General features: G+C 49.1%; 2 protein-coding genes across 4 annotated transcripts in view; one reads left to right on the top strand and one right to left on the bottom strand.

Annotated features, from left to right (window-relative positions):
• The window catches only part of DEAF1 (DEAF1 transcription factor), a 79,059-nt gene that overhangs the window by 34,769 nt on the left and 19,037 nt on the right, over positions 1 to 25,253 (bottom strand). For both annotated transcript variants that reach the window (XM_053979394.1, XM_053979393.1), the window contains one exon: positions 13,845 to 13,975. In XM_053979394.1, coding sequence (XP_053835369.1) covers positions 13,845 to 13,857 — 13 coding nt within the window. In that variant the 5' untranslated portion in view covers positions 13,858 to 13,975. The remainder of the gene's footprint in view (positions 1 to 13,844; positions 13,976 to 25,253) is intronic.
• The window catches only part of EPS8L2 (EPS8 like 2), a 48,831-nt gene that overhangs the window by 4,564 nt on the left and 19,014 nt on the right, over positions 1 to 25,253 (top strand). Inside the window, exons 2-3 of one of the 2 annotated variants that reach the window (XM_053979389.1) lie at positions 13,967 to 14,032; positions 15,078 to 15,133. In XM_053979389.1, coding sequence (XP_053835364.1) covers positions 13,989 to 14,032; positions 15,078 to 15,133 — 100 coding nt within the window. In that variant the 5' untranslated portion in view covers positions 13,967 to 13,988. Of the gene's footprint in view, positions 1 to 13,966; positions 14,033 to 15,077; positions 15,134 to 24,129; positions 24,200 to 25,253 lie in introns of those variants that run through there. The other variant, XM_053979390.1, reaches the window with a different exon arrangement.

Below are 25,253 nucleotides of genomic sequence, written 5' to 3' on the forward strand. Positions count from 1 at the left end.
AACACTCCACATTTGTGGGCTGAGGTCTTTCAGCACTGCCTTGGAATGGGACAGAAAATTATTTTCTATTTTTGGTTTCTGGTTGGGGCACTGACTTCCAAAAGCTTTCATAATTTGAATTTAAGTTTAGTCCTTCCTGCTTCCTTTTTTCTTTTTTCCCTTCCTCTGTCTTATCAGTCTCAACTTGCCTAGATCTATATCCTACAAAGGTAAAGTGCAGCCCATCCAAATGGCAATAAACCAAAGTTCAGGCACCACAGCTGATTCAGAAAGTGAAGTAGTGCTGCTGGTGGGATGGCGACTGGGATCAGGCTGAGTCAACACCACCCTCCCCCAGACTGTTTACACCAACTTCCCTGTCACTCGAGATGGACAGAAGTGGAAACCATCTGGGAGCTGAGAATCTCTTTATGGCTTACAAGTGTTGGCTGCTGGAACAAGAGCTGAGGGTGGCTCCAGATTCCCTCACCAGCATATACAAGGTGAATCCCAAACCTGACCCACCTCACTGCTGTGGACACGCCAGCAGCTTGTCCTAGTCTGTCACTCATTCCTCATTGCCACCATCAGGACTCTCTTGGGTCAATCCTTGTCCCACCACTGCTGCCAGTCAGAATTGTGACTTGTGGACACAAACTCTTCCAAGTCCTCCGAACTCCTCTGTGCCCTTTTCACAAGGGCATGGAGTGACAGGACAAGGTGGAATGGCCTTAAGCTGAAGAAGGGTGGCTTTACATTAAATTCCGGGGAGAATTTTTTCCCTGAGGGAAAAAAGGTGAAGGTGCTGAGGCCCTGGCACAGGTTGCCCAGAGAAGCTGTGGCTGCCCCATCCTTAGAAGTGCTCAAGGCTAGGCTGGACAGGGCTTGGAGCAACCTGGCGTAGTGGAAGGGAGGGACAGGGCATGGTCCACTTCCCATAAAGGGAACTTTTTTCCAACCCAAACCATTCAATTTATGACATTATGATAAGTCAGGTTTGAGGCTTTCAGTGGTGACTCTATAGAGACAAAGCAGTGACTTCACTGTTGGTGCTGAGATAAACACAGAGGTGTCCATTTGCCTGAGCCTGAGACAATCCTTTTATCAGTTAATTCACTTCATAAAAACACCAGGAGAGGAGAAGAGAGAAAGGTAATTGCACCCACGATATCCCTTAATAAATCATAGGCTGGAGCCTACTCTCATTCCTGACACTGCTGGCTCTTAATTATAGCTGTGTTCAGCTGAGGAGACAGAGGAGGAGAGCTGGGCTCTTTGCAGAAGGGAGCACTAATTAAAACCTCTTTTCTCTGGGACGATATTAATGTGTTCCTCTGGGGCAGAAGCAAATGGCCTTGTCTGTGGCCGTTCCCGCGGGTTAACCTGTAACTCTGACTTTCACACAGCCAGGCAGTTTGTCCTGTTTTTGGTATCTGGTGCTCTCAGCATGGCTTCTGGGCTGAGTATGGGACTGTCAAATGTTCTTGAAAAAGAAAAAGGAATAACATGTACCCAGGCAGCCTGTGCAGGTGTGGAGGTAAGGTTAGGTAGTAGGGGTGGCTCCTCAGTCCAGGTGCAGACTATAAAGGGGTTTTGCACACTATCCCCTGATACATGACACAGGCAGGATTTCTGAGAAGGAGAGGATACCCCAAAACAAAACAAATCCTCTGATTGGAGTCATGTGGACTTTAACAGGTGTGATCCACTTCCCCATGAGAGGAAAGTCCATGCCCTCAAGGCTGGTGGGGGAAGGAGTCTTGGACCACCAGGTACCTGCACACCAGCATCTCTGCCTGATCTCCTGATGTGTTTGAGACCTGGTCACTCAGGCAGGCACATTCCTGATTCATTTATTTTTCCAGCTCAAGAGAAAAGAAACCCTGCCAAACTGTAGGAGGGGAGTGGCACATCTGAGCCATGGAAATGACACTTTGACCCACTGAAGTCAAAGGGCTGATTCTGTGATTCTATCTATTTATTCTATGTTTCCATGATTCCCAAAGAGAGTAACTTAGGAATCTCCAGCTGCCCCTGCAGAGTTTCCATAGCAGGGAATCCAACTGGTGAAGGAAGGCTCTAGTTCAGCATCCAGGTACATGCTCACTGCAACCTGGCATTCAAGCCAGAGTCAAAACACAAGGAAAATATTGGGTTGGGTTTTCCCCCCCTTCTTGTTTTTTTTGTTTTTTTTTTTTTTTTTTTTTTCAGCAGAAAGTGCAGGGCAGGAGTGTAAAAGTAGCATGAAAGGCTCTCAGGGATAACTTCAAGACTGTCAGGTTTGCTGTGAGTTGCTACTGCTTGGAAAATAAGTTGATAAAGTTTCAGTAGCTTAAAAAAAGCCAGAAAAGCTGTGCCTCTGTCAGAGAAGCTGCTGCACAGAGCGAGGCAGCAGCAGGTTCAACAGGATAAACTGAGAGCAAATGTACCAGGACCTGTGCTCATTGCTGGTCTCTGCCAAAATGAGCAGGTAACACCCAAGGTGTGGTTGGGCCATCGGCTGCCCGAGCAATCTCTTGACAAGGAAGCACCTTTTGCTGCTGCTGCATCTGTTCTGAGCTTAAAAACAAATCAGGAACAGCCCCTGTATCTGTGACTTCAGCCCTGAAACTTCCAGTGCTCTTCAGCTTGGGAGAGGGACACTGAGATGCTGCTCTCCTTGAGATCTGTGATACAGCCTGTGGCATGGAGACAGGCAATGAGGGACCAGCTGCTTCCTGCTGACAGAGCTGGGGGGCATCCCATGAAACCAGCAGCTGGTGAGTGCAGCAGGAACAAAAGGAGGTGGCTGAGAACACTGTGCAGAGCCAAGCACGGAGCATCCTGCCACAGGCCATTCAGGGTGTCCAAAGTTTACACAGCTTGGCCAAACGCAGTTGGAGAAATTCAGGCATGGAAAAGGGTACCAGGAGCTCTTCACTCCCATTGCTGGAAGCTGGGAAATGCAGAGAGGCTTCCTGTCCTCCCGTCCTGTTCCTGGCTTTTCCTCCAAGTATCCATGAGTGCTGTAGCCATGTGTGTCCCCCCCAACCTGCCACCAAGCAGAACTGAGGGCAGGTGATGGGACAGGTGATGGACCACCCTACATTCAGGCAGCTGTTCCTGGCTCCTCTGGGCCAAGAGGAGGATGGAAGAGAGGAGAGGAGCTCTGGCCTCACTGACTGTTCAGTGGAAGGAAACATTGTACAGGTTTAGTCACAGCCCAGGGAGGGAGGCCTGAAACCAGCCAAGCAGCCAAAGCCCTGCCACAGCCACGTGCAAACTAGACCAGACAGGTCCCAGAACATCTGCTCCACACCTGGCACGAGCCTGGAGACACTCCTGCTCCCTGATCCCTTTTCCCTGCCTGCCAACAGCTGGTGAGCAAACAGTCAGAGGTGAGAAGGATCATGTGAAGCAGGAGAAGGTTATGGGGGAGATCTGGGCTGCCACCATCCTCAGCAGTTCCTGGTATTTTCCCAGAGCTGTTTCTGATTTGCCCTTGCCAGGTGCCTGTGGCTGGCAGGATGCTGCTCACAGAGGCCGTGCTCTGCTCCAGTGCCATGTGGGTGATGGACACACAGGTTCTTCTCTTGGAATCCTGTCCCAACACTCAAGCTAAAGGAGCACTTGGATAGCTCATGGCATCCCTGAGCATCCATGAGCTCAGCTGTAGGTCCCCAGGGCAGGATTCAGGAAGACCTGGCTGGAGAGCACCAGGAACAGCCCTTTGTCCTTCTCAAACCACAGGTATTCCTGTGCTCTCATGGCCGCCTGCCCCTCCCTTCAGAACAACATTCCCAGAATATACCAGGTTGTCCAGTGTGCATGTTTAGGCACAACTCTGCTTCTGCCAATCTTTCTCTGCTCCAGAGGGGATGCATAAACCTGTGGCTCATTTAAGGATCAGACCCCAGTGACAGTCAGACCATCAAGGAGAGTTCAGTGGTTTTAAACCCAGGACATGGTAAGCACCACCTGGCTCCTCTTTGGCTGCAGGAGCATCCACATGGCCTGTGTTGGTCCCACTGTGTGCCAACTGCCCTGATCCTTCCACACACGCCTTGTCCACCTGGCATAAAAGGGATTTCTTGCTCCTTTCACCCTCTCCTCTGAGGATTACAGGGTTATCCAGGCCAGAAGGCACCTCAGGAGATCTCCAGTCCAACCTCAAGTTCTGAAATCAGAACAGGCTGCACAATTCACTCCTGCTGTTCTGGAAAATCTCCGAGAAGGAGATGGCACAACCTCCGTGGGCAAACCTGCTCCACAGTGTTGCGGTTCCCAGAGCAGAAACCTTGTCTTTCATGTGCCCCACACAACTTTAGCCTTTGGAACTGGAAATGTCCATGCCAAAGACCCTGTGGGCACACAGGAGTGGCCAGGGAAGCCTTTCTTCTTTAAGGTGCTGCAGGAAACTCTTCTCTCCCCTTCCCAGCCCTGGAATCAGTCTGGTTCCCCCTAGCCCAGCTCAGACTCCCATCCCAGCCTCTGCATGGACCAATTGTGCTTTTTCCTCCTCGCCCTTGCAAGAGATTAATTTTTTTTTTTTTTTGTGGCAAGATTGTTAAAACATTTCTGCACCGCAAGATTAGAAACTGCCATTTGAATTATTTTGATAAACCCAGCCTCATACATCCTTCTATTCTATACAAAACAAAGGGCAAAGGGAATGGGGTTTATTTTGGTTTTGGAATGATCTCTCCTGGGACTGTTTGGTTACTGGGTAACTGGATGTTCAGGCTGAAAAACCCTTCTGTGGTCTCATCCACAGCTTCACTGAAAGCCCAAACATTGGAAATTAACCCAGTGATTTCCTGTGACTGTACACTTTGTCTTCTGACCCCAGAAACAAAGCAGGGCATCCTTCAGCTGGTTGTGAGTTTTTTGAAGCAGAACATGTTTTGTACCATACATGAATATTATGGTTCCTATAGGGACTCTGTGAAAATCCAAAAATCTCAGCATAAATCAATGATGGACAGGAAAAGTCCCTTTGCATGAACTCCCATTTCTGCCTTTTGCAAGTGAATGGAAAGGGATAAATCACCATTTTTCCATTTAAAATTTTATCTACCATGATAATATATATGAAAATACCAGCTACAGAAGAAAAAAAAGCTACATTAGACTACTACTAAAAAAGCTTGAGCGATGTTTTCAGATCAAAAGGTGACCTGAGCCCCACCACATCTCCAGGAGCCACCACTGAGCTGGTTAAACTGGCTGTTTTCCTGCAGTGACACTCAGAGACGATTTTCCATGTGCCAAGTTTTAGCTCAAATGAATTGTTACAAATAGCCAAAAATACCCGGACAGGATATGAGTAGGAAGCACAAAATAGGATGGGAAGAGATAGCAATGAATGTTGTCATCATTAGCTTAAAAAGGCTGGAAAAGCCTTAAATATCAAATTGGATTTTTAAGAGATGACTCTCCTCTCTTAATTCTTCTGCCTCACCCTCCCAGCAAAAAGCCCAGGATGAGTTTTACAGCAGGAAATTAAAATTACTGATGCTTCCCAAGCCCCAAGCCCCTATTGCTATGGGGAAAGATTTGGAACAGGAGCAGAGTGGAATAGCTCCTCCCTGGTATAAGCAGAGGAAGATGGGCTGCAGCCCTCTCCCTTTCTTTGGGGAAACATGGGATACTGTGACTTTCCTATACAGGCAGAAAAGGACTTTTAGTTCAGATTGACCAATTACTTTGTGCAGATTTACCAATCCTCATCTAATCCCAGAGACTTTGTGCTGGCAGTACTGGAGAAAAACTGAAGCTAAATGTGGCCCCAAAGTGGCTCTCAGCCTAATAACAGCTTTTCTCTGATAGAGAAAAAGCTCTTGGCACACCAACTGCCCTGCTACATGCCTGAATTTCTGCCAGGGAAGTGAATCAGCATTTCAGGGAGTGATGAAAAATGCCCTTCCTTTAGGGGGAGGTGGTGGAAAGGTCCCTTGGATCTCAGCAGCTCTGTCTTGCTCATGAACCAGTCAGCAAGGAGGAGTGCACTGACAAACAAGACTCCCTCTTGCGCCTCCTGAGGGGATGAGGAACCAGCCACACACCCCAGCTTTGCTTGGTGCTTTTCAGCCCAGTTTGGGCTGGCAGTAGCTAGGTAAAGATTGTCAGGTGTAGCATGCTCTGCCTGGGGCTAAAGGTTGGGAATTACTGTGGAAAATGAATCTGCTTGCCAAGTGCTTCTATTAGGCTTTACAGCTGTCCTGTAAAGAGGCAGGAATGCTGAGGCTGGCTCTAGGGATTGCACAGGATTGATGTGAGTAGGGCACTGTGTACTTACACATTACAGCAACCATCTAATGGAAAATTAAGACAAAGATTAGCTCAAACAGCAAGGCCAACCTGTCCCATACTTGTACACCCACACCTAGTGATAAATGATTGATCCCCACCAGACAAACCAGGACCATCCAGGGGATATCAGCATGGTCCCTGTTGGATCAGGCACATTTGAAGCTTCTGGAAGGAACAGTCTTCTTGTGGGTGCCTTGCATAAACAGAGCACCATCTTCCAGCACGGATGTGACAGTGCATGGATGTGACAGTCCTGAGCTTTGTTCCTGGAAATCCCACCATGACAAACACTACCCTGGCTGTGTTTCTCTCCATCACAGCTGTGGCATTACTGCAGGAAGCAGTAGGGACACAACAGGAACCCTCATCCCAGCTTTAGCCTGTCCTCACAGAGTCTGGGATGGTTTGGGTTGGAAGGGACCTTAAAGCCCATCCAGCCCCTGCCACAGGCAGGGACACCTTCCCTTAGACCAGGTTGCTCCAAGCCCTGTCCAACCCGGCCTTGGACACTTCCAGGGATGGGCAATCTGCAACCCCCAGCAGTGCCAGCCTTTCAATGAGTCTCCCAGCTGTTCCACAGATGCCTTCGAGCTTGGAAAAGCCATCAGAGAAATATTCCAGCTCTGCAGGAGATGCACATGAGAAACAGCTCTGAGAGCTGGTGCCTGCAGCCAGGAACATGAGCACACAGCCAGCTTCAGGATTTTGGTGTTTTGCCTGAACACAGAGGCGATGAATGCCCTCCTCCAGGCTGGGCTCGGCCGTTATCTGTCCTGTTCTGGAATATGACACGCACAGGCAGAGTCCCTCCCTATTTTTACTGGCCTGATCTCTGAGTCCTGATTTTTAGACAGAGCAAAGAAAAACCTTCCCTTTCATCAAAAGTGTGAAATCCTTCCCACTAGCTGTGATGTCTAAAAATCACAGCTTTAAACCCCTTGCTGCTGGTGAACCAGTGCCCAGAGTAAAGCACCAGTCTGGGAAAAGGAGATAATTTTTGAGGGTTATGCGATAATAAGGATGCAGAGCAGAGAAACCTTCAGCAAACTTTTTGGATACCAGGCATGCTACACCCACAGGTCCTGGCAGCACTGGAGCCATCCAGCCTTTAACTTGCATCCTGCCTAGACAGTCCCACGGCCAGCTCCAACCTCCCACAGCTCCTTGGCTCCCACCTCCCAGGAGTTGGGTGGTGCTAGGGACAGGATTAGCTCACAGAAGGTGTGGGCACAAAACAAAAACAGGACTGAGGGGAAAAAGCTACAAAATTCCACACAAAACTCCTCTCTTCCCAGGAAGCCGAGGGAACACGTCATGCTGGTTTTTCTTCCTGGCCAGTACAAGTGACTCACATGACACTTTCTCCCAGTCAGGTAGTTTTGAACTGGGATCTTTTAATTTAAACTATTTAATGAGGTTTTATGTAAGGAATGCTCATTCATGTCCCTCCATCTTTCCAAAAGCATCCTTTAATATTTAATGCACTGTTTCTGGGCAGCCCAAGCATGGCTAATGCTCACCTTGGAACCCCTGGCAAGACACACAGCAAGCCCAAACCTGCTCCCTGTTTTCCTTCCACCCAGCTCCTGCAGAATTCAGGAATAGAGAGGAAAGGTATAAATCCAGGAGCTGTGACTCAGCACCGGGACTCTGCAAACAAGTCTTTCTGAGGGATAGTGGAGTCAGCTTCCAGTTTTTTCCCAAGATCTTGAAAAATGTGGCTATTTGTGCATTTTCCCTGGGTATTTATAGAGCAGGGTGCTGTCCAGACTTGCTTTTGGTTGAAGTTCTGGGAGGAAGGTTTTATTTTCTGGCAGGAATATAAAAGCTCCTCATTTTTGGTTCAGGTCTTTCCTTTCCCACTCCAGCCTGTGGGCACCAAGGGCCTCCAGTGCCACTGGACTCCAGTCTGGGACCTAAATTAATGTTTGCAGATCACCATGGACACATTCTTTCTGTAGGTAGTTCATTCATCTCCCATCAGGAATATGTAAATATTGGCACTTTTGCTCTGTAGTGCCAGTTTGTGTTTCTGAGCTCCCAAAGCTCTATTTCAGCCCCTTGGAGACCAACAGGAAATCCAGATGGGATTTAAAAGGGGGTCAGTGTCCACCAAAGCTGGTATGGGGGTGGCTGTAGGTCTGAGATGCCTCAGTCCAAATGAGCAGCTGCCACGTCTGCCATGGAGGCTGAAGAACACTTGGTTCCTCTCTGCCCAGACCTGTTGGGCTGGGTTATATTTATCCAGGTTCTTGTCTTCTAGAGAATCTCCACAATGTGAACAATTTGATGTGCAGAGCAGGGAGTGTATCCTTCAGACACCTGGCAGGTTGTACCTGGGGACTGCCTCTGCTGGAATGTGGCACATGCCACACACACCCTGGAGCTCCACACACGCCTCCCTCTTCCATAGGCCTATATCTTTCCAAAGGGATCCATGATCCTGAGTGGCTCTGTCACTGTAAAGGTAACTTGAAAGGGTGGAAGAAAGAAAAAACCAGAGGACTTGCCACTTTTCCAAACTTGGGGTGCTGTAAAGGCATCTCAAACAACACAGATAGCAGTGGGGAGTCCTGCAGCCACCAGGGTCTCCAGGTGGTGTCATCTGGATGTGTTCCCCTTTCCAAAGCAGGAATCACCACCACTGAAACAGAGTGGTGATGTTCTGACTTGGTCCTGCTGAACAACCAAGATTTTGCAAAAACAGGGTTCGGAAATTTTGGATGGGACAAGATCCTGACTTGCTTCTCCAAGGAGAAACAATAACCTGTTCCTCTCTTTGGCTGTCAGCCTCTCTGCTCTGGATTTGCATTTCCTGATCCTTTCTGACTAACCCAAAGATTATTTTTTTAATGAGTGCATGTTCCTGGCAGAGACCCTGAGTTTCTCCTGGTGAACCCTAAAGCCATCCTTACAGGCAGGTTCAGAAAAGCAACTAAAAGCAGGAGAAGGGTCGTTCCAGGAGGCTGGACCAGCAAACCAAAGCCCCATGTAAAGTTCTCAAGTCAACTACAGGCTCCTGGGGTCCCTCTCACAACCACCTTGCGAGATCTAAGCCAGTTTGTGTGAATTTAGGACTCTTGGTGTCTCATGAGGAGCCCTGAGCAAACATATGCCAGCGCCTCACTAATGCCCAAAAGCTGTTTAGTTAGTGGATTGATGTGGGATTGTGGTCTTCCCTACCTGCCAGCTCCTTCCATACCATCAGAGAGGGTAGGATGGATTGTGGGAGCTGGTGGGATACTCCCAGGGGCTGAGGGAACTGTCTGGAGCAGGAGCAGTGCAGGATGCACACACCACGGTGCCTGCGCTCCCTTTGCTCTCCTGTGAGTCCAAGCAGCCCAAGCTTTACAGCACAGCCCATCAAACAGCTTTCTCCAGGATGACATTCCTGGAACCCAGCAGCCCTAACAGACAGCTTTTGTGGGCCTGGGAAGTCTAAGAGATAATATCGTGTGATGGCCAGCTCATGTTTCTTCCTGACGCTTTATGTTACTCCCAAGGCTGCTTCCAATCCAGCATTTCTGCCTGGCCCATCCCCCTGGCACGGGATACACACACAGACAGCAGGGTTACATTGGACCCTTCACCCCAGGCAGAATCCCAGGGAGCATTTCCATCCCAGGGAACTCACCAGTGCCCAAGCCACATCACCTCTTGGTGCAGAGACTCACTTCAGCATGGCTGATGGGGAATTTGGAAGTCCTGTTGCCCCAGGCAGATTTTGGTGGGATGACTGACGGAAACACAGACAAGGTTTGTTAGAACTGCGTTAGAACATGCTTGGAAAAACTTGCTATTACTCCTAGGTCACTTAGCTTAAGGTTTTTGGGGGTTTTGCCATGTTCTTCTACTGTTCCAGCAAAAACAGTTCTGTTTTGACCAGCATAAATCCTTGCTGCTACAATCACATCCTAATATTCTCTGATACCAACAAACCCACAAACACCAGATGCTGCTGTTATTAACAATGATGATAATATTAATAATAGCCCTAAAAACCCCACTTGTATTTCACATTTACACATTGTCCAATCTTTACCCAGAATCCAGAATTTTTCATGTCCTTTCCATGCCCTATAAGAAGTCTGACCACAGCAGATAAGGGAGAACTATACCTAATAAAAATAAAGTAAAACAATAGCAGAGATCAGTCCAGAGAGGAGAAAGAGATATTACTCCTTCCCTTCACAAAGTGCTTCTCCACCCTTGGAGAAGAGGGATCAATGTCACAGCTCCCTCTTCAAAGAGACTCAGAGAAAGCCAAAACAATGCATGGCCAGCTTCCATTTGTTATAAAAGTACAGAAATGTGACGCAGACAATGCCAGGCTCCTGTCACGGCTCTGTGTGTCTTTGGGAGGATATTTGACCTCCAAGGATAAGACTGGCCGGAAAGTCAGGGAGTGGGATTTCCTGTGCTTTAAAGTACAACATGTCTTCACCCACCTTGATGGCCTTCAGCACAGATTTGTGCTGACCTCCCTAAGTCCCTCTGGGACCTCCTGGCCTGGGCCAGATCAAGGTGCTAGGCTTTAGCCATGCAGTTTAGCTTTCCTGTAGTTGCTTCAGCGGCAGCAGACTTTATTTGAGCCTGGCTTAGCTCCTGGAGTCCAAACCTCATTCCATACCATGCTCATGTGCAAGGCTCAGCTCCCTTGCTTGGTGACCCAAGCAGAGAGACTGCCCTGCACCAGCAAAAGGGTGGGTGATGGTCTTGGAATTGGCTCTGATTAGCCACACAGTGCATGGTGACACTTGCATCTCACCTCCCTTCTTATGCTCCTCCTGCTGGGGAAGGAGGAGGCAGCAGCCACACCTGCTGGGAGATAAGGGGGAGATCAGAACCCTCTAATCAGGGCAGGGAAAAGACAAAATCTGGCTGAGGCTGCAAACTGTGGGAGTAGAGCTCTTAAGGATGCTCTCAAGGGGAGAGAGAACCTAGAGAAGGCCAGCCCACAGCTTCATCTCTCATGTCTTTGTTCTGTCTACATTTCAGGTGAAGTGCTCTTAGCCCTCCTTCACCTTTCACAAGCCCAGTTGCCTCTTGATTTAGCAGATTTATTAGAAAGTCTTCAACCCCTTAGGAATGTGCCCTTCCCCCTTGCAGCCTTCCAGTTCGGATTCAATTAATATCTGGCAATTAACGCTGAATTAAAAGCTTTGGCATGAAGCTCCATCCTGGTTTCACTTGGCCAGCACCACACCACGCCTTCGCTGTGACCAACACAAGGCTGAGCACGGCCGTGGCCTGAACGCAGTGGGGAGAGCTGAGCAAAGGGCAAATAGGAAAATAGCAGGAATAAACAAAGAAAAGGGAGCCCAGCATGATAAGGACCTGCTGACTTGGCAGGTGTATGCACTACTTCCACTTTTATGGCCTCTTTGGGACACAGGCACCCTGGCAGAGAGGACAGCCTTCCAGGTTAGCTTATCATTTGGGGAGACCAGCTGATCCCATCAGTACTTTATTAACCACCATGAGATGAAGAATTCAGGGCTGGTCCTGCTTCACTCATGAAGCCAGACTCCTCTGCCACTGCCATGGAGTCTGCACCTCTGGCAGCCACCCTGGGTTGCCCCAGATGGGCTCCTCAAAGAGCAGATCCCAGAGGGGTTTTTTTGGACACAGCATAGGAAGGAGGAATAAAAACCAGGGTGACCTTTGCTGGATCCCTGGTTCCTCCTGGTGCTTCACAGCTGAGGCTAGGACAGGTCAGAGCTCCATGGGCCAAACTTGATGACACATTCCTGCTGGAGTAACCTGGATTTCAGTACATTAGGACATGGCCCTGGGGTAGTAAGAGAAAGGGAGCCAGAAATATGACACTAATATGCAGAAACACTCCCAGCTATCATCAGCTGTGGGACTCAAGTGATTGGGTGGTGCAGAGTAAACAGAACAGAGCGGGGTTTTTAAGAGCCCAAGTTCTCTTTTCCAGGTATCTTATGCTAATGCACAAAGAGATCCAGGAGATAGGAACAGTTTGAGGAATGTAAAAGGAAACCAGCAGACAGCTATTAACAGAGGAAAAATTCACAGGTATCCAAGCTTGGGTACAGGGATGGGTTTTATTACACTCAGAGGAGCTGGCAGACCACCAGGTTTCTATTCTAATGTGGTTATGAATTTATACCTCTTATAGGTGTGCATAGAGATTTCAGTATCAACCACAAGAGAGACAAAAAAGAGGGAATTTAACATACCAGCTACTAAAATACACTTGAGAGTCCTTTCTAGCAGTGTCTCCATGCTGAGCGTGTTACTGTGACAGAAAACAGGCTGAAAGTTGTAAGGCTGAGCCCAAAACATGCTGGGGTTCTCCATGCAGTCTGTTTACAGACAAGTACTTTACCAGCATCCTCATAAATGCATCCCTCTGACATCCCACTGACAGTTCTGATAAGATCAGTAAGAAAGCTCTCTCTGCCCTCACCTCAGGGTGAAACACACAGAGCAAAATACCACAAGTCTTCCAACATGAGGAATAAATACGGATACGTAAGGAATCTAGGGCATGTATCTGCTGATGATACAACAAGCCCTGCAGCAGATAGTCAGCTCCAGAGGGGAAATCCCAGGTGTCAGGGATGACTCCCAAGTATTCCCTGGGGATTACACACACTTTAGCCTAGATTCAGTGAAGACAAACCCTTGGAGGTAGCTCCATTGCCTGCCCATGGCTGTCATGGCAGCCCTTGGCACATGCCAAGCACACTCAGCACTTCCCTTGCAGGAAGTCCCACTGAGGAATTTTTTCCTTTAGGCAAGAAACAAGTATTTCAAAACCAAACCTTTGAATTCTGACAACCTTATCATAAGGTAAGCGAGGTCTGACCCAGGCACAGAAGTGCCCCTGAACTTTCCAAAAGAGACTTAAAAAAATTTTAGGACTTTGCCTTGGCTTCCCTTCAGCTCACACACGGAGCAGAGGTGAAGAGCTTGGATACCAAAACAAATCATTCCCCGAGATCTTATTATATCTTGTTTACAGGATTTGTTTCTCTTCCCTTGCAGTTCTGCTGTCAGAACAGTGCCTGGATCTCTCTCACATCTTCTCCCACATTCTAATTCTCACTGGAAAGAAGAGGCAAATGATCTGTGCTGATCCTGTCTGCCTGTCACTAACCACTCACTGCAGTACATTTTCCTTCATCCCTGAGCTGCCAGTGGAGCAGCAGTCAGTTATCCTTTTTTACTTTATGTGGACAATCCCCTTGTAAAGATACTTTAACAGCTGGTGTAGAGCTTAAAATTACCACATAACAAAAGCTAATGGCACTCTAGGCTTGAAAAATTACTTGGGACACACAGCCATGAGCACATGGGCACAGGGACCTGGGACAGACCATGGAGACAAAGGCCACCTCAGAACCTGTTTAACCTTAGGCAGGACAGTGCTGCTGGAAAAAGATGTGCTGGAATGCCACAAAGTTGGGGTGTGCCTGGAATGGAAGGGCAAGAGGGAGAGGTGGAAATAGTTTTGAAAAAACATGCTGGGATGTGTCACCTTCAGCCTAGGTCAGAGTAGTGAGAGGTGACTGAGAACAGGAAGGAAACACTCTTGTACTTACCTGACTGCTTCATCTGCTTGGAGACCCCAGCTTGGAGGTGGGGAGGGCAGGATGCACATGGATAAATCACCTGAGAGCCTGTTCTATAACCACTGACCCTGTCTCTTGTGCTTCTGCTGCAGTTGCCTGGCCTGTGAAAGCAACATGAGTCACAAGGGATCCCTCAACAACAATCCCGGCTCATCAAAGTAAGGATCTTCCCACACCACTCCTTCCTACTGTTCAGGGGATACTCCAAGCAGTCCCACTCATCCTCAAAGTCCCTGGTGTTTGTTTCACCCCTCCTGGACACCTCACAAGCTGGCACTGCCTCACACATCACCTGTCTTGTGCACTGGTGTTTGATAATGGCACATTAGATAGAGAGAGCAGAGGGACACCAGGAGCTTCTCCACCTGCAGCTTCAGGCTACAGCAGCCCATGGCAACGTCTCAGTGGAGCCAGAGCCACCAGCTCTCTCCCTCCTTCCTGCACTGGGTATGAGCACCTGAACCACGGCCTGCCCTCAGGGGGACACGGTGACAGAGCACAAAGCAGCCCTTGGGCACCCATGGGCTCATTGCTCCATGCAGGACAGCCCGACCACAGCACCTCAGATCCCATTGGATCCTCCTCTGCCAGAGCAAACTATTTATTATCTCCTGGGTGCTCATTCCTACCCACAACCCAGGCACGGGGGGTGGCCCTACATGTGGTGCTTAGAGACTTGATGCCCCAAAACTCAACTGTTTACACACAATTCCACCCTCCCTTACATGGGATATGTTCTATAGCCGAGCACCTGCCTTCAAGGGGTACATCTCCAACATGTCCATTGAGAAGGGATCATCACCTTGGCTCTTGCACTGCCTCAGGTTCAGGTGGACTCAGAGATAACATGGAAGGGGTCTCCCTGTAACAACCCCACTTATGGCGCACTGGGAGCCACTGTCTTTATCCCAGTTGCTCCAGAGTGCTGTCCTTCCAGGGGACATTGTGAAGGTAACTCTAGTGGGGACAGGCCTGGCTGGGCTGCTCCGTGTCCTGTTTCCACAGCTGGGTACAGTGACATGTGCCTGTGGTGTGGATAACGGGTAGGGTTGCACAGGGAGCTGCTGGCACGGCCCACAAGGAAATGATTTGCAAGGAAGGGAAGGGCTGGTCCCTCTGGGAAACTGCAGAGCTGCTGTGTGAAAACTGATATTAAAAATATTTGGGAGCCGATGGTTGATTTGTACCTTCTTCCTTTTTCAGTGGCAGCATGGGCAAAGCTGAGGGAGCCTCCAAGCTGAGTGCAAAGGACCTGTATGGTGAGTCATGCCTGCAAACATATCCAAAGTTTCCCATGGCAAAGGCACCCCTGGAGAGCTGGATGTGGATGTTGGGGAGCTTTAGGCTGGAACTCAATCAAAGCCACATGAATCCAGAGTTCCATACACAACAGGCTGGCCTGACCTGGCAGCAAAAACACACCGCACATCTGTGCTGATACCTCCCACGCTGGGGACAGTTGGGATTTTGTGGGAACAGAACGTTGCTTCCCTTACCCAGATCCTCCTCAGGTCTGTTAGCAAGATCACCTGATAAAGGGCCTCACAAAAGAAAGACTGTCCTCAGCAGGTTAATGATTATCCTCTTCTAACTACTCAATGAACCATGAAAATTCCGTGCCCTTTGGCTCTTTGGAAGTGCAGGGAATGGGCAGGATGGGTTTTTGTGCACAGTCCAAGAGGCAGCTTGTTTGGGTTGAGCACATTTAGGTATCAATAACAGTTATTCCTGATCTCAGCATGTCCAAGTACCCCAAGTGAAAATGTGGCCTCTGGGGTGGGCAGAGCAAGCATAAATCATGGGAGAAATCACCTCACTCAGTTATTTCCAGGGTAAGAAGCTGGGGGTTGTCTGGGGTAACACAAGCAGTTTTTGGGGTGTCCGAGCCTGCCAGCTCTCCTACCTGAGAGCTGGTTGATGTTTAATTAGGAAGGAACAGGCTGTGTGTGCTTTTCCTTGGAGATCTTCTATTTGATCAGAGATTGTCCTTGGCAGCTATGAACTGCCAGCATGGTTTATTTGTCCCTGGGAAGTGACTCCGTTTGCCCAAGGCTGGAGGTTTATCCATGTGGAGTAGCCTGGAGCAGTGTCCAGAAAGACCAACCTCATCTGGGGAGAAGTGGGATGGCAGGGACTGTATTTAGTGCTAAACAAAGCCATTGTTAACTTTAATTAGCTCCCAAGAAATTAAACATGAGGATAATGGCAGAGCAGAAATTTGGGCTGTTTGTGGCCTGGATGCTGCAGGATGGGCAGGTGTCAAGCAGAGGTTTGAACTGTGTCAGTCACTTCTGGAGACAGAAGGACACGTGATAAAGAAGCAAGAGGATGAGGTATGGAAGTTTTGGGTGCACACAGGGCTGCTGTGCAGCCAAACTCTTCCTGCCTCCAAGGCAGTGCACATTCCTTTGGCTGTGCACTGACACTGTGGCACATCCTGGCAGGGGCAGGAGGGCTGCAGTTTTCAGGTAAACAGCCCTACAGAGAAGTGTAAAAATGAACCTGGGAGCTCACAACAGTATTAAAGCCAAGCAGATTTGCAGGCTAGCACCCATGGGTGCAGGCAACCCAGGACTCCAGCCATCAGAGTTACAGAGGGGGATCTAATGGTGCCATGGCACAGGGAACACCCCTCAATCCTGTGCCACAAAAGCCAGTGCAGGGAAAGGCTGACAGACTGCCTTGGAAACAAACACAGCTCTCAAATAAGCACTTTTCAACACAGAATTTCATCTTCCACATTTTTTTGTATGAACACACCTCAAAAACAAATTCACCAGGGTAGGGACCTCTCTGAGCAAATTCCAGCAAACCTGAAATGAGGACTGTATGTCCCTAGGCCAAATCCTCAGGAGGTGTAAAGCAGCTGCCTGCTATTTCCCTGCCACTATTGAAATGTAGAATGAGCTCTGCAGGCATTGCCTGCACAAATCAGTGCCTCTTGGCCAGCCCAGCCCCTGGCATAAGCACATCCAGAGGGATTTTGCTTGGCAGCACTTGAAACCCACCCACTAATTCAGCAAAAGACACTCAGCACGTGTAAATCAATATTTAAATGTCTTGGTCCCTTTCCCACTCAGATCCTCCCTCCCCCAGCATTAATTCCTGCTGTGAGCTGGCACATTTGGGGGTAGAGGGCAAGCAAGAACTAAAATTCCAGGGAGAATTATGTTTCATAATGAAACAAATCACACCAAGCCGAGCTGGCCTTGACTATGTGATTACAACTCTGCTGAGGGACATTTGGAGCTGACAAGACTTTTCATATTTCCATTTTCCTCCCGTGCAATCAGGCTGGACCCTCAGCCTGTGTACACTGACAGACTTCCAAGAAGTGCAGTGACTCCCAAATTCCCAGCACAGACAGGCATCCACGCATTTAAAGCTCGCTGGGTTATGACAGCTCCAATGCACAGAGGTGTCTAAATATTATTTCTAAGTGAACAAGGCCTTGGGTTTAGCTTTCTAAAGATGCTTTTTCTACAGTAATACTGGCCTAACATGACAGGGATGCCAACTGTGGGTACAAAACTGCTACCTGAGGGCCAAAGTGTCCTCAGTATCAACAGGGACTTAGTGGGAATATTAAACCCACTCAGGGGAGACCCTGAAGAGGGATATTTAAAATTGTTGTGGTGAGACTGGAACACAGCAGCAGCTTCAGGCTGTGCACAGGAAGGCACCCTGATGGTGAAGGCAGAGGTTCACTCTGGGGGGGCTCCAGGGCATAGTGAGAAGGCCATCATAGGACACAGCCTCATCACATGGCTGTTGATGGATGGGGAAATCTCTGGTGTCACACTTGGCCTGCTGAAATTGCTTTGATGACCAAGTATGTTGTCTACCACCATGTATTCTTCACTGGGGTGAGTACAGAGGGATGTGGAGAGATGACCAAAGGGGAATTCTACAATGAAACTGGCTTAAAGCCCCAAGATACCCTCCCCTGGCTTTGTTCCTGCCAGAGTTTGATATGCTTTCCAGCTGCTCTGCCAAACTCAGTAGAGTTTCCTGGCTCTTGTGGGAGCAGGACACTCATCCTTTCCTCCCCCTTTGGTAAAACAGCACCACATTTGTTCAGCCCCACATTCTGGAGGAGTCTGTGGCTGCAGGGAGCAGTCCCACCTCAGCTGGCAGCAGGGAATGGCTGGCCCCTCTCAGGTTGCCACCTCTCTCCCCACACAGCCACCAGCTGAATAAATGTTAATGCACACCATAAATAAATTAGGCTGCTTCTCTGCTTACGGGCGTCTGTTCTGAGCCCAGATGAAAGCCTGTGGGGGGGAAACCAGGCTCCAGCAGAACCCATGGGAAGGACTGGCAGGAAATATTTCTGCACAGCACTTCCCACAGCAGGAAAGCTGCTGCCACTCCTTTCTGAGGTGACTCCCAGTGGGCTTCTGCAGGTGTTCCTCTCAGCTGCTTCCAGAGGTGTCAAACAGTGCTGGCTGGCTCTCCTGATGGATTAGGCAGCGTAGCAGGAGAAGTTCGGGGCAGTTTGATGATTGCAGTGATTTCTCATACGGCTGTGGGGAGGAGCAGCTCATTTCTGTTTGGTCACTGTCTGACCCTGCGGTGCTCAGCCTCCTTCCAGCCCCCCACGCCAAGCCTGTGAGACCCAGCCAGCTGGTTCCAGCCTGCCCACCCATCCTCGATGCACTCATTTCTGGGAAAGAACCAGACTTGATAGGGCACAGGGCTGGAAAAGGGCTTTCGGAGCAATGAGTTAGGCTGGAGAAGCGCAGTGCTGACGCCGATCACTTGACACTGCACACCCGTAACCCAAGCCAGGCTGCGGCGCTGTAACAGGATACGAGGCACTATCACAAAGAGAAGAGGCACTTCCTGCCCAGTGTGGCCCTGCACAGGGATCATCCTCCTGGGGAGCCACGGGCAGAGAGGTTCCACTGGTGCCAGCACCACCCCAGAGCCACAGACAGCTGCTTGGTGCTAGCCAGGCAGAACACACCAATGGAGAAGTAACTAACCTTTAATGGTCATGAACCAACTCCTGGGGGTCTCCACAGACCTCCTTGTATCCTAATGGTGCCTCCAGCCCCAGCCACATGGAGAGGTCTCTGAGATGAGACCCTGCAGCCCTGAGTACAGTGCCCAGACCATAATTCCCTGCTGCTGGCTCTCCCACACCCTGCCCAAACCATGAGCTTGTTCACAGTTCCAGCTGGAAGCCACATGGCTGTCACATCGTTATTGACAGGAGCACGGAGGGATCATTCCTTCCCCACAACCTTTAGGAGAGGATTTTTGCAGGATTTAACACACACTGGTATTGTCTGCAAGAGACAACTCTGGCAGGAGTAGTGGCCTGCCAAGCCTGCTCAGCCACACTGCTGAGTCAAGAGGACCACGTCCATACCTAAATCCACAGGGATTCAGGCAACATCAGAACAGTGCCATTCACTGTCATGTCTTTAAAGATTTCATCATACTGGAGAAAAAGCCTGAGGTTCAGCAGAGATCCAGCCTTCTTGCCCAAGTCATTAATTCCTCCTGTCCCCTACTGCCAGCCCTGAATAACTGCCTTGTCCTACCCCCTACCCCCTTGGTCCCATTCCAGCTCCCTTCTTCACATCCCCTTTCCCACCTGAGATTCCAGCTTCAGATTACCCTGCTCCCCTTTGATACTGTGTGTGTGGGTGGGTGACCCTTTTATTCAATGCCTTGGACACTTAATACACCAACTGGAAACAAGGCTGTAAAAAAACTGGAAGCCAACAATCCTGTTGGTTCCTTCAGATCAAGCCCCAGTGGTGGGTGAGACAGGGAACACATTGGACAGGGAGCTACTGGGAAGAGCAGACACTGCTCCAGGTGCTGCTGGCCAGAAGTTTGGGATGGAAGTTAGTGACAGGGGTGCTGTGGAGAGGGATCTCCCACCTGTGGTGCTGTTCAGCATCTTCAGTGACACTTTTTCTTTGTCACCTTGAATCTGCTGAGCACAAGTTCTCTCCTTGCATGGAGTAACTGCTTAGAGGTTACACAGAGGAACCTTTTCCTAAAAGGAAATGGGGTTTTGGATATGCCTGAGTAGCTTGGGAACTAAAGTTGTGCTAGTTCACAAAAAAAAAATAACAACAACAACAACAACAACAACAAAAAAAAAAACCAAAAAAAAACCAAAAAAAAAACAAAAAAAAAAAAAAGGAGGAACTTTTCATTATGATTTTTTTTCAATATTCAAATAAAGTGAATTATATAAATCACGATTCCCCAATCTTATTATGTTCTGACATTAAAAAAATGTCATTACCAGCTACAGAAAGCTGAGAAACCACCACTTTGGGTTTTTTGGTCAAAAATAATTGGGCAGGTTTCTTCCAGGTCTGGTTGTAAAAGGCAAAAGGGAATATCTCTACCGGTCTAGGCTATAGCTCCTCAATGCCCTGATTATCCTGCTCCAAGCAGCCCGATGGACACCGTGCCACCAGACACACTGAACACAAACACACACTGTTACTCCATGTACTCAGTCCTTGCACAACCCAGGAACTGTGCCAGGTTTTTATTTGCTTTCCTAGAGTGGGTTGTGTCTTCAGCTAATAAAGCAGGAATGTGAGCACTTGGGGCTGAGCTGTGGCAAATATGAAGCGTGCTGAGCAGGAATTCAGCGCTGCTCCCTGCTGCCACAGCCCATTCACACCTCAATGAGAGCTGTTCATTCACTCTAAGAGCTTCCAGATCCATCTGCACACACCAGCCATGAGTGAGAACTGACCAGGCAGACATTCCCAGTGCCACAGGCGCCAGTACAGACCAGCTCCAGCAGTTCAGCAAGTACCACAGATCTAACAGCAAACCCAGGGAGCTCAATGCTCCCTAAACTGCAAAGATATCCCAAAACAGAACTCTCTGTGCTGGCCATAAAGAACAGGGAAGGAGCAAGGCAGGACCTGCACATTCTTCCTCGTCAGGAGCTCAGGCACAGCAGGTCAGTGCAAGGCCAAAAACCAGATCCTTGACTAACGCTGGGTAACCTGGAGCAGGAAGCAGGAACCTGGCACATGCTGTGTTCAACTGCCACATCTGGCTCCATGCTGGGATCCTGGAATGGAGGTTATTCCATACTGCTGCTCTATAAGCCAGCCTGGCAGGTTTCTGTGGATGCCATGAGCACACAGAGCATTTGCTGCCCCATTTCTCCTCAGCAGACTGGTCCTGACCTGCCATTTGGCACAAAGCAGCTCACGCTACGCTGGCAGGTTCCTATAAATAGTGCGTGCACTGCTAGATAATGTATAGATAATGTAAAGATTATATAAGGAACTGGCAAGCTCCAGAAGTAACTGCCAGGACTTCCCTTAGGCTGCTGTAATGAATGTAGAGGCCGGGGAGGTCGGCAGTGTGATTCAGGGAATGGAGGAGAGATCCTTGGTATGGCACTGTCAAGGAAAACAAATTCAATGCCTCTCATTCCTCAGACTGCTCTGTACTTGTCCATACATCTCCCTGTCTTCTGCTGTGCCTTCTGCCCAGCAGCAGCTGTAAACAAATGTGGGGAGGATCAGGTAGGATCCTGTGTGGTAAAACTAATTAATCAGAGAAGGATGTGCCTGGAGGGGAGGCAGGGGCCACTGGCAGGTTGTACTGGGGGTGCTGTGCCCCTCTGGCTTGACAGAGGCTGTGCATGGAGAAAGACAAGCCTGCTCCTGCCCTCCTTGGCACTGCTCAGCATTCCCAGAGACCTTAACCAATTATCCCGGCTGTAAGCTCGTCCCATGGGCAGTTTATCCCTCTAGTTGATCTCCTGTGCTTACTGAACGGAGCGTTCACAGCCACATCCCAGCTCCCTGCTAAATAAGGTTTTGCATGGAAATGGGGAGGGAACTTGGCACTAAAGATGTGCCTTGGCTTCCTGGACCAAGCTGATAACCCCAGCCCTCCAGGATGTGTATCGATCCTGCTTTTTTGTCTGATTTATTATTCTCTTTAATCCTTTCCACTCCTTAACATAAAGCCAAACAGGACTCTTTCCCTGCCAGCCAAGATTTTAGTATCATTTAGTGGGATTTCAGCCCAGCACTGTTTTGAGTCCTCAGGTACCACCTTGTACCTCTGCAGTGGTCTCAGCTCTTCCCATTTCTTCACTGGTGCCAGTGGGAAATGCCATTCCCACAGCACTATTTATCTGTAAGATATCAGTCATAGATAACATTCGTTGCCATTTTGCCTACTCCTCTGGGTGTGAGGCAAGATTAAAGCCACCTGGTTAGTAGAGAACTGAAGTGAATTCTGTTAAAGAACCACTTATAGTGTTTTTTCCCCTCAAAGGATTGTCTTAGGTATCACTGGGCCAGACCCTGAGAGCAAGAGATGAGACAATTTACCAGAGGTTGTGCATGTCCCATGTGTTATCCATGCTCAAGGCATTCAAAGCTTTCTGGATCCCCAATCCCATACATACAGCAAGTGACTGGGATCAGCACAACTGCTCCTCAGGCCACCGGGGATCCCACCAGCACCTGCCAGGATACTCATGCTATGAGTTGGGTTTTTTCCTTGCTAGACACGAAAAGGACAGAACAAAGCTCTATTGTTTTCCATCTCTTTGGCTCTCTTGGCAGACAAAGGGAAAAAGGACAGTGGTCACTGTGGGCTCATGCCAACTTTATCACTTCTGGATGTTTGCTGTACTGGTGCCACAGCCCTGGAGCTCTCCCTGCCCTTTCCTGTGTTATATCCAGATTCTTTCACTGCCACAGATCTGAAGGCCATAGCAGGAGATATACAGAGGTGCAGATGAGTGTTTGAGCTAATTTGGGGGAGTCATCACTATATTTCTGCAATGCTCATCTATCACATAGGGATTATGCAAATTCTCCACATCCTGGGGCCAGGTTAGGGGTCGGATAACACCTGAAGGTGCCCAGGTCCTGTTGCAGAACACTGTAGAAATGCCAAGTGTCCTGGTGTAAGGTGTCAGATGAAGCAGGAGGAAACCAGCTCCTCCTGCTGCTGCTGCTAACAGGCCAGCATGCAGTCATACAAAATTCAGCAGGACAGGGACAAAGCTGTGCAGAAGGGCAGGGTGGAGCCACAGAGGACAGCTGACCTGCCTTCTGAGGTATGGCTGGCAAGGGAGTTCACCTGGGCAAGGGAAAGGATACCCCTTGATCAAGGAGTCAAACAGATTTTGCTATAGGCATCATTCACAGAATGCTAGAATGGTTTGGGTTGGAAGGGACCTTAAAGCCCATCTCATTCCATCCCCTGCCATGGACAGGGACACTTTCCACTGTCCCAGGTTGCTCCAAGTCTGATCCAATCTGGCCTTGGACACTTCTAGGGATTGGGCAGCCACAGCTTCTCTAGGCAGCTTGTGCCAGGGCTTCAGCTCCCTCACAGGGAAGAACTTCTTCCTAAAAGCATTTTGGGGTCAGCCCAGCCCAACCAGAGCCAAATTTAATCAAAGACAAATAATGATGCATCTTGGAAATCCCTGCAGTGTTTCACCACATTGTTTTGAGTAAATAAACCAAAAAACACTCGTTTTCTTCAAAGCACCCACACTCCTTGGATAGATGTGGCCCAAACTTGACTCTTCCATGATCTGCAACCTGGTTCTTTAATTCTTCCTGTGTTTAAATCAAAACTAAGTGCTAGAAAAGAAGGAGATCTCAGTATTTTGGCACCCAGCTGTCCCCGGAAAGTCTGGCTGGTTCCAGACCTCGTGATCTTATTTGGGGATGCCAGCAGGAAACACAAAAATAAAAGTTTCCATGGGTGTGGAGGCCAGGTAGAAGCCAAAGAGACAGAAGGGATTTCAGGAAAACATGTAGAAACACCCCATTTCTTGCCCTGGGCAGCTTCTGGGACATCACTTGAATGACATTGGGAGACAAAACAGAGGCACTTTGTTCTAGTTCTGTGACTCGTGGAGGTAATGCAGAAATTCCCCAGGGAAAAATCAGCAGAGGGAAGGGAAACATCTGCATTTCTCCCTGTCCCAGGACTTGCTGCTGTCTGAATAAGGCTGCAAAGGGCTAAAGGGGCCTTTGCTCTCTTGAACTCACTAAGTGCAGGTGATGGGAAGCTGGGCTATGTAGAGTTCTGAGGTTTTGGCCAGCCCCCAAAACTTCCAAGGGCTTCTCTGAACATTTTCTCAGTAGTGCATACTGAGATTTCCCCTGACTGTGATACGTGCAGCTTCTTTGCGCTTGGTGGAAGGGGAAAAGGCATTGGAAGGGATCCCAGGGAGTCTGAGGGCAACCAGCTGCTGCCCTGACCACTGCTACAGCTCCATGGGCGGTTTTCCTACCAGGAACACAGACCTGTGCTAACCTCCCACTGGAAACCTCATCCCCCTGGTATTCCTTCCCTCCCTCAGGGACTACCAGTTCTCAACACAGCTCCGCACCCTTCCTCTCAGGGCTGGAGATATTTGCCTGTCTGAATGTAAACTCCCTTTGTTTCCAGACCACCCACTTCAGCCTTTTCCACTCCCTTTGGAAAAGGAGGGGATGGGATGTCTTAAAACCCAAATCTGTCTCCATCCCACATGAATGCGGTGTTCTCATTTCCACCAGTGTCATCTATTTACATGAGAAATGCTCAGGGAGGAAATTGAGGTTACTGAGAGGAAAAAAGTGCCTCACATCAGCCCCAAATCCCTGTGGGATGTGCTGCCTGTGCCCTCCCCCAGACCTTGCCCCACATTTCAAGTAGGACAGACTGCAATTAAAGCCCCCAGCAACCAGAAAGTGCCACTGAGCCTTTCCCGCCAGCCTGAGGTGGGAAGGGGCTGTGCTGCAATATTAATTCGTGTATTCAAGGTCACTCTGGAATGGCTGAGCAGGGAGTTGGGCTGGGTGTCTGTGGTCTTTCCCCTGAACCATCCTCACTCCACCTCTGAGCTGGTGCTGGTGGTGTATGAGACACAGGCTCAGAGCCCTGCGGTCTCCATTAATGCCTCTGCTAATATTCCCACCAATGAATCAATAAATCACATCTACTGGGGAACAGCCACCACTCCACGGCTGTCAACAGTCAGGTACAGAGGCAAAACACTGCTGTGTTTTCAGCCACAGGCACGGAGCTACAAGTGTGAAGTACTCGTGTGTCCTGCCAAGCTGATGGCACAACCTAAAGAGTGTTAGGATAAGCGTTAAAAAGCTTTAGGAATCGGCTTGAATTAACTTCTACCCACCCTTGCCAGAACCAAAGAAGAGCAGCAGCATCTTTTCATTATCCTTATCACTGGGATATCTCCGGGTGCTCAGTACACTCCCCAAGCCGTGGGCAGGATTGTGCTCAGCCCAGTGCACCAAGAGGAGCTCGATTTAAAATCTCTTGGCTGGTCAAGGAGAAAAGTGAAATCCCCAAGGCAAAGCTCAAGGAAGGGCAATGCTTGTTCTGGAGAGA

This window comes from Vidua macroura, chromosome 6 (genome assembly GCF_024509145.1).
Source record: "Vidua macroura isolate BioBank_ID:100142 chromosome 6, ASM2450914v1, whole genome shotgun sequence".
Taxonomy (NCBI): Eukaryota; Metazoa; Chordata; class Aves; order Passeriformes; family Viduidae; genus Vidua; species Vidua macroura.